This window comes from Trichechus manatus, unplaced genomic scaffold (genome assembly GCF_000243295.1).
Source record: "Trichechus manatus latirostris isolate Lorelei unplaced genomic scaffold, TriManLat1.0 scaffold00035, whole genome shotgun sequence".
Classification (NCBI taxonomy): domain Eukaryota; kingdom Metazoa; phylum Chordata; class Mammalia; order Sirenia; family Trichechidae; genus Trichechus; species Trichechus manatus.
Window position 1 is genome coordinate 9,704,230 of NW_004443971.1, and position 9,079 is coordinate 9,713,308.

At 53.6% G+C, this 9,079-nt stretch overlaps 1 protein-coding gene across 1 annotated transcript in view; it reads left to right on the forward strand.

Annotated features, from left to right (window-relative positions):
- The window catches only part of SLC41A1 (solute carrier family 41 member 1), a 25,634-nt gene that overhangs the window by 8,393 nt on the left and 8,162 nt on the right, over positions 1-9,079 (forward strand). The window contains exons 3-8 of the mRNA XM_004375219.3: positions 3,180-3,287; positions 4,339-4,410; positions 5,040-5,184; positions 6,156-6,302; positions 6,892-7,039; positions 7,943-8,022. Of these exons, the coding sequence (XP_004375276.1) occupies positions 3,180-3,287; positions 4,339-4,410; positions 5,040-5,184; positions 6,156-6,302; positions 6,892-7,039; positions 7,943-8,022 (700 nt within the window). The remainder of the gene's footprint in view (positions 1-3,179; positions 3,288-4,338; positions 4,411-5,039; positions 5,185-6,155; positions 6,303-6,891; positions 7,040-7,942; positions 8,023-9,079) is intronic.

Consider the following 9,079-nt stretch of genomic DNA (forward strand, 5'->3'; position numbering starts at 1 on the left):
TGTGTGTGTGTGTGTCTGTGTCTGTATGTGTCTGTGTCTGTGTGTCTGTGTGTCTGTGTGTCTGTGTGTGTCTGTGTGTGTGTGTCTGTGTCTGTGTGTCTGTGTCTGTGTGTGTGTGTGTGTCTTCCCTGCCTGAGCTGCATCTTTGAGACGGTCTTGTGGATGAAAAAGCATGTTTGTAGGAATCAGCTGCCCCTTACCCAAGCGCCACCTCTGTGTGAGGTTCCAGGCTGTATTCTGTGAGGGTTTGAAGGGGCTGTTACTGTGGCTGCTTGCTCTCCTTGCCTCTCCCCCTGGCCTGTGTATCACTGATCTTATCACCACTAAAACTCCATACGTTCTCGGTCCTCATGTAGCTGAAAAGAGAGGTTGTGTGGAGGCTTGGAAGTGATGGACAGATTTGGGGTGCTTATAGTAGCAACTGGAGGAACTTCACTGAACTTTATCCATTTTTTTAAAAAATAACATTAAATTCAGGCAATAGATATACTGACGGCAACAATGGCACAGCACCCGGCAGTGTTTCGTCCTGGTGTACACAGGCTCGCTGTGAGTCGGAACCGACTGGACACTTAGCCGCTACAATATCATTGCAAACAATTCAGAAAATCTTTCTTGCCTGTGCTTGAAGCCTTTCCTTCCAGGCTTTCTCATGCTGTCAGTCCATGCACACCACGTACACCTGCCTGGAGAACTATTCTTCCACTGAGCTAGTGGCCTGGAAGCAGGAGAGGCAGGTGGTTTGCACTGAGGATGGGAGTGAGGCCCTGTTCTGAGAGCAGCTTTGAGAGTCCACAGTCAGCCTTCCTCATGAGGGGAGTCCCTCTCCTCTCTGGAGCTGTGTGTCTGGCGTGAGGGAGGAAGGAGGAGATGAAGCAGAGAGACTGCAGGCAGCTGAAATCCCAGGGGTCTGTAGCGGTCTCAGCCAAGAGTACCAGCCCCCGAGTTCCTCCAGGGCAGATAGGGCGGCTTCTGCACCCCTTGCCTCATGGGGACTGCCTTCTCTCTGGGGGCCCTGTGAACAAAAAGATTCATATCCCTCCAGCGTTTGGAAGAGGCTGGCTCTTCCTTTGGGTGCCATGAACGGTTAGCAGCTGTGGCTGAGGTGGGGCTGAGGATGAGGGAGTCTCGCCCCCTTCTTAGTCCCCAGAGAGGGGCTTCCCTAAGGAGAGTCCTGTCCCCTCCACCTGTGAGGGGCTGGGCCAGGAGCTCAGAGAAGGGTGTGCCCTAGCCATGGTGAAATGAGCCCTTCCCCAGAGTCCCCTTAGGAGCTTCCCCTCCACCTTCAAAGAGAAATCTAAAAATCTAGGAAAAGATAGGTCCTTGGGTACAGATGGTTAATGTGCTCAGCTGCTAATGGAAACATGGCAGGTTTGGGTTCACCCAGAGGTGCATCAGAAGAAAGACCTGGTGATCTGCTTCCAAAAAATCAACCATTAAAACCCTACGGAGCACAGTTCTACCCTGACACACGTGGGTCACCATGAGTCAGTTCTGACTCAGTGGCACCTGGTTTGCTTTATAGTTTACTGCCACCCCCCAGTGTCCAGCCACCCCAGTCTCTAGTCCTGACCCTAGCCCCCTCCAGTATCCTTGCTCATCTTTCAACTATAATGTCGGTGCTAGAATGGCCTTTAGAGGCCATCTCATCTGGCCCCTGAATTGTCAGGAAATTGAGGCCCCTGTAACTTGCCTATTGTCCTCCCAGCTGGTCTGTGTGGGGAGGCCTGTTGGGGAGTAGCATGAGGCCCTTCACCATGGTCTCTAGCAGGACACCCAAGTCTCTCAGTCCAGTGCCCTTGCCCGTGACAGCACCTTGCCTCCTAGACCAAGGTGCCCTGCCAACCTTCCTACATCCGCCCAGTCATCACCCCCTCCTTCCTCTCCAAATGTGGAGGCCTTCCGTTTCTTAAGGCAAATAAAAGAAACTTGGTGTTGCCCCATCAGGCCCAGGAGGGAGACGCAATGCCAGCCTCTTTTTTGCAAGTCCTTAGTTTCAGCTAAAGTGGATTTCTAAATAGCCAATCCCAGCTCCTGGACTTTCCCCCCTTAGCATTAACTGTTATATTACTCTCTGAACCTGTTTCCTCTTTTAGAAAATGGGGACAAAAAATAGCCCCTAGGTCATAGGGTTGTTGAGAAGATTAAATAAGAAAATACATGTAAAGCATTAGCCTAGCGCATTTACCAGTTGCTGTTGAGTTGATTCCAACTCATGGCGACCCCATGTGTGTCAGAGCAGAACTGTGCTCCATACGGTTTTCAATGGCTGGTTTTTCAGAAGTAGATCGCCAGACCTTTCTTCCAGGGCCTGACCCTGAGTGGACTCTAACCACCAACCTTTTGGTTAGCAGCCAAGCATGTTAATCATTTGTACCTCCCAGGGACTCCGGCCGAGCTCATAGTCAGTACTTAATAGATATTAGCTGAAGCAGCAGGTAGGAGAGCCAGGCTCAATTGTCTCAAGACTAGAACCCATATCCCCCAACTCTCAGTCCAGTGCTAGATCCACAGGGGCACACTTGCTTCTCCTCTCTGAGAGACTGGGGAAGTCAGTGGGATGGCTCCCGAGGAGGAATACAAACCCTCTTACAGACCAGCCTTCAGAGGTTTGGGGGCTACAGTCATAACTCAGAGCCTGTTCAGAAGGAGAGCTGCTGTGGCTGAGGCCCAAAGCCCTTGGCGATAGAAACCAAACAAACTCTCTAATCTCCTCAGCCCCAGCCCCGTGGAGCCCAGCTCTCAACAGCTGAGACAACACCACCCAAGGCTGAGGCTGCAGCGAAACTGGACTAAAGGCAAAGGGGGTCGGGGATTGCGATTTGAGGGGGGATCGCAGTGGAGTTGTGGGGTGTGAGCCAGCCTGGGGTGGCTCGGCGGAGCAGCTCCTCACCATCCTCTCCCCCAGGGAAGCAGGCAGAGGAAGTAGAGCCAGACTTGGGGTCTCCAGATTGAGAGACCCCTCTGGCTCCCCTGTTCTGGGTGGCAGGAATGGGGGCTGCATTGTTAGGAGAACCGTGGACTTGGTTTGGCTCCAGGGTTCTTGGAGGAAAGGTACCTGGTGTGCCTGCTGCCCGCTGATCCCATTTCCTTCCCAAGCCCCGATCCCAGGCTGCCTTTCCAACCTCAGTGCCAGCCTCTGGACACTGAAATTCCTGGACTCTGTTTTCACCTTGTAGCACTGGGAAGTCTTCCAGAAGGTGACAGAGGTCTTCATCCTGGTGCCTGCGCTGCTGGGGCTCAAGGGGAACCTAGAGATGACCCTGGCATCGAGGCTCTCCACCGCAGTGAGTGCCCTGGCTGGGGGTGGGGGCCCAGAGAAGACCTGGGTGGCACAGAGCCAGACTTGGGGACAGCTACAGGCCTTTCTCGACTGCCAGGTCTGGAGCACCAGGCTAGAGTGGGAAGGGAGGGGCTGGCTGGGCAGGTATAGGGGATCCTGGGCCAGGTGTCCTGCTTCCTGGAAGGGGCTCCCCACCCAGACTGGTCCCATACTTGGTTTCTGGCTGTCCCAGGCGTCCCTGGACTCCTGCTTCACAACCGCCTCGTGACTGTTTGTGCAGCTTTGACAGGCAGGCACCATGCTGGCCCCTCCACCCGCACAGTTGGGGGCCTCCTCTGATCTCCAGCCCCGCTCTGCAGCTGGGCAGGAGCAGAGCCAGGCTGCCCAGCCTCCCTCCCATCCACGTCCCTTTCCCCTGAGAGAGCATGCTCTTCTTCAGGGAGTAGACAGGGAGGGGCTGCTAACGTTCATCGCTCCTCCCTCCCACCGCCACTCAGCCTTGACGGTTCACAGCCTGAACCAGATACAGGGCCACGGGGTGGGAGGTGGGGGTGATAAAACTCAGGCAAGCAGGTGTCAGGGATGTCCCTGCATGGCCAAGCGCCTGGAGGAGGCAGCAGAGGGAAGTGGCAAGCAGGCTAGCCCACTCCAGCTTGTCCTAGCCCTGGCCACACCACCTCACTCCTCCCAAACACTCTTACAGCTTCAGTCCTGCACCAGCAGCTGACCTTTCCTTCCCTGGGGTGGTGAGCTGCTTCAGAGCCAGGCGTAGGGTCACTCTGACCCCTGCAGGAATGGACTGCCCAGATAAGCAAGGCAGAAGGAGGAGGCTGCCTTGGGAGCCCCCTCCCCAGCCCCAGCTGCAGGAGCTGAGCACTCTTTAGCTCCTTCCTTCTTACCCAGTCTCCCTGGTCCTGATTCCCTTTCCCTGGTGGTCATGTCCCAGTCCGAGTCCTGGGCCACATGCACTGCCTCCTGATCCAGGCAGGGACCCAATGGTGGAGCTGCAGGCCCTGCCCGGCCTGGAGCTTCAGTCCCCTGCCTCCCTCTCCCAGGCCAACATCGGGCACATGGACACACCCAAGGAGCTCTGGCGGATGATCACCGGGAACATGGCCCTCATCCAGGTGAGAGAGCAGGGGCCCGAGAGGGTGGGCCGAGTCCACCTTAAGTCAGGAATCTCTGAAAGGCTCAGGCCCGCCCAGCTGCTCCTGAGTGAAACTCCAGCATCCTGCTGAGCTGGCTTCTCCCAGAGTAACTCTAGGTTATCCAGGAAAAACAGCCGGCATGGGGTGGGCCCCAGCATCTCCCATGCCACTGCTCTGCTCCAAGTGGTGAGGGGGCCAAGAGTCCCCACAGATCCCGGCTACAGGAGCAGACTCAGGAGTGCAGAAGTGTCCTCTACCACTGTTGTCCCATCTCCCCAAGAGGCCACACGAGTTCTGGACTGGGAGTCTTCTCCCTTGAGTCCCAGGTCTTGACTCTGAACTGAAGTCTCTGGCTCTGTTTGAGCGTCAGCCCAGTCCCCAGAGAACACTCATTCTGCCAGTAACGCGTACTGGGCTCCTGCAGTGTGCACTGCCCCATACTAGTGTCTGGTGAGAAACTAAATAAATAAAGACATCATTCCAGCCTGTGAGGACTTGGACAGTCCAGCCCCGCCTGCCTCCTGGGGCTGCTGGGGGGCCAGGAAGAGGTCCAGCTAAGTGCTCAGTGACCTCAGCTAAGAAACTCTCTGGTCCTGGGCTCTTCTCAGGTGCAGGCCACAGTGGTGGGCTTCCTGGCGTCCATCGCAGCCGTTGTCTTTGGCTGGATCCCTGATGGTCACTTCAGCATCCCGCATGCCTTCCTGCTGTGTGCCAGCAGCGTGGCCACGGCCTTCATCGCCTCCCTGGTACTGGGTAAGGAAGGGAGGTGTCGGCAGAGGAGGAGGAGGGAGGGCTGCACACGGGTGTCCGCTAAGCCGGGCGCCTCCTTGCTCCCCTCTTTTTTTTTTTTTTTTTTTAATTTTCTTGTGTGAAAATATGCATAGTAAAAAATATACCAGCTCAGCAGTTTCTACATGTACAATTCAGTGACACTGAATACCTGCTTCAAGCTGTGTAACCGTTCTCACTATCCTTTTCCGAGTCATTCCACCACCTGTAACGTAAACTCAAGGCAGAACCTCCCCTCTCCTGCTCCTTTCCACCCTGGAGAACCACAAATAATCTTTGGTTTTTTTATGTATTTGCGTATTTCATGTGAGATCATCCAATGTTTGTCCTTTTTCAACTGATTTAATTTCGCTCAGCATAATGTCCTGAAGGTTCATCCATGTTGTGGCGTGCACCAGGACTTCATTGCTCTTCATGGCTGGGTAGTATTCCATTGTATGGATATGCCACGTTTTGTTTATCCATTCATCCTTGGATGGACATTTCGGTTGTTTCCACCTTTTGGCTATTGTGAACAGTGCCGCAATGAACATTGGTGTACAGGCTTCTGTTTGCATTCCTGCCTGCGTTCCTGCCTTCACTTTTTCTGGGTGTATACTTTGGACTGGGATTTCTGGTAATTCTATGTTCAACTTTTTGAGGAACCGCCAAACTGTTTTCCACAGTGGCTGCACCATCTATATTCCCAACAGCTATGGATTAGGGTCCAGTTTCTCCACAACCTCACCAACACCTATTGTTTACTATCTTTTTGATCCTTGGCATTCTAATAGGGGGGAGATGGTATCTCACTGCAGGCAACTATAGTTTTGGTTTGCATCTCTCTAATGGCTAATAATGTTGAGCATCTTTCGTGGCCATCCACTCTCCCTTTTTGTTTATCGATACCTCTTTTTCTCTTCTCATCTGCTGGTCCCCCTCCCCCTGCTCACCAGGTATGATCATGATCGGTGTCATCATTGGCTCTCGTAAGATTGGGATCAACCCAGACAACGTGGCCACCCCTATTGCTGCCAGCCTGGGCGACCTCATCACCTTGGCGCTCCTCTCAGGCATCAGCTGGGGACTCTACCTGGAGCTGGGTGAGGCTAAGGCCCTGAGGTTGTGGTAGGGTGGGCCCCTCGGGGGGATCGAGTGATGGTAGTGGTCTTGCAAATGTGCAAGCAGTACTTACTTCTGTGTTCTTAATCATTCCATTTGAACGGAGCTCGTAATAGCTCCTGATCCAATTTGTGCAGGCAGCGGTTGCAGGCTGGAGGAGAGTGTCTGAGGAGTATAGTCCTTCCTGGTCCTGTAGATTTGGGCTGTTCTTGGAGGAGGAAGGTAAAAAGAGCAAAGGAAAGGAACTAAGGCCGGAATCTGTTTGCGAAGTAAAGAAGGGGGATGGGAGATAGTGATTTCTGGGATCAGAATCAAGACAGCTAGAGTCTGACATCTGTCCCTAATTTAGTTCAGTACCTGGGCAGCTCTCTACCTGTTTTCTTATCTATAAAATGGAAGGGCTGGCCCTGCCTACCGGCTGGGTAGATCAAACAAAGTAATATGTTTATGGGTATTTACTGTGGTGTTGCTGTTCATCTGTGGGGACGACAGGTGCAGACTGAGCAGGCCAGAGGGAGGCTGGGGTGAGGGGCACAGTGCTCACCTCCCCTCTGGTCTCTGCTGTCTCAGAGTACTGGCGATACATCTACCCTCCGGTGTGTGCCTTCTTCGTGGCCCTGCTGCCTGTCTGGGTGGTGCTGGCCCGGCGGAGCCCAGCCACAAGGGAGGTGTTGTACTCTGGCTGGGAGCCTGTCATCATTGCCATGGCCATCAGCAGGTAGGCTCTGGGCCTAGGCACGCACTCCCACCATGCTCCCACTCCACCACAGTCTCCCTTTTAAGCCCTAAAGAGAGGGGGTGTGGCTCTAACCCTAGAAATGACTTCAATCACATGTCCTTCTGTTGCAAGTGACAGAAACCACTTGAGATGGGTTTGATTCAAAAAGGGAATGTGCTGGCTTACAGAACTGAGAAGGCACAGCTGGGTTCCAGGGATGAAACAAGATCATCAGGGCCCCAGTCTGCTCCATCTCTCAGCTGTGCTTTTCTCCATGATGGTCTGCAGGCATTTCCAGGTTGATGCTTTTCTTACTCCAGTGGGGGGAGAGAGAGAGATTCTTTTCCCCAGCAGTGCCACACAGTCCCAGAATAGAGCTTCATTGGCTGTGACTATGTCACATGTCTATCCTGAACCAATCACTATGGCCTTAGGGATGCAGTGCTTTGACTGAGTGGTCCAGGGACCTAGCCAGCATTGAAGCAGTGTCCCTAAACCGTAATGACTGAGTCTGAGAGAGGTGGTTCCCTAAGGAAGAGCCCAGTGCTGTCACCAGAAGAGGAAATAAATGCTGAGCAGGCAAAACAACAGGGGTCCTCGTGGCAGGTAGCTCTGCAGCGGCTCCTCAAGCCAGCTTGGGGGGTGGGTACAGGAAGAGGCTGCCTTAACTGAACTAGCAGTGGCTCTGGGGCACTGCCAAGTCAGAGTGTTAGAACTACCAGTGTCTCTGGGGCACTGCCAAGTCAGAGTGTTAGAACTAGCAGCTGGTTCTGGCAAAGGAAAGGGGACTCCTGGGACCCACTTTATCTCCCCTCCTCCCCAAGGCCAAGTGGGCCTGTGCCCCTCACCCCAGAGACCAGAGAAGAGCCTCTCAATGGTGTCACCTTGTCTTTGTGTCTGTAGTGTGGGAGGCCTCATCTTGGACAAGACTGTCTCAGACCCCAACTTTGCAGGGATGGCTGTCTTCACACCGGTGATTAATGGTGAGATCTTGACCTCAGCTGCCAGAGGGGAAGGAGAGAGGCAGGGGAAGAAGATTTAGGGGGTTGTTCCCTATATCTAAGGAGCCCTGGTGGTGCAGTGATTAAAGTGCTCAGCTGCTAACCGGGAGGTCCGGCAGTTTGAACCCACCAGCGGCTCGACAGGAGAAAGATGTGGTCACCTGCTTCTGTAAAGTTTTTAGCCTTGGAAACCCTATGGGGCAGTTCTATTCTGTCCTATAGGGTCACTATGTGTTAGAATTGACTCAATGGCAATGAGTTTGAGTTTGGTTGGTTTTTGGGTATCTGGAGCCCTGGTTGGTGCAAAAGGTTAACACACCCAGCTGCTAACCAAAAGGTTGGAGGTTTGAACGCACCCAGAGGTGCCTCAGAAGAAAGGCCTGGAGATCTCTTTCTGAAAAATCAGCCATTGAAAACCCTGTGGAGCAATACAGTTCTACTGTGGCACATTGGAGTCGCCATGAATCAGAATCATCTTGATGGCAACTGCTTTTAACTGGTTTTTCTGTATCATTCAGGATTCCAGCAGGCAAGAGAATCCAGCTCAGATAGTTCAAGACTTTAATGAAGGGACTGTTCACAGAGGTGGGAGCAGGGTTAAGGGACCAACAAGAGATATTGGGGGAAAAAAAAGAGAGAGATGTTGAGGTACCCAGAGACTAGCAACAGTGGGAAGCCTCGAGTCCTGAGGAGTCAGGGGGAGGAAACGGTGTTACGAGAGCCCCATGAGAGCCCTCCCACTGCCCTCGAAAAGGATAAGCCGCTGCCAGAAAACATGGAGGGATCGAGAACAAAATACCTGATCTATCTGTGCTCTGCCCTGTGATCTCCTCCTGGTGCCTCCCATTGAACAAACCCAGTTGGAAGCAGCCAGCAAGGGAGCCTGGGTGATGCAATCTGCAGAAGTCGAGCCCTCAGGGGCTCGGGGCAATGGTGATGGCTCCGGGCGATGGTGATGGCTCGGGGCAATGGTGATGGCTCAGCGCAGGGCATGGTGAAGGCTCGGGGCAATGGTGATGGCTCCGGGCGATGGTGATGG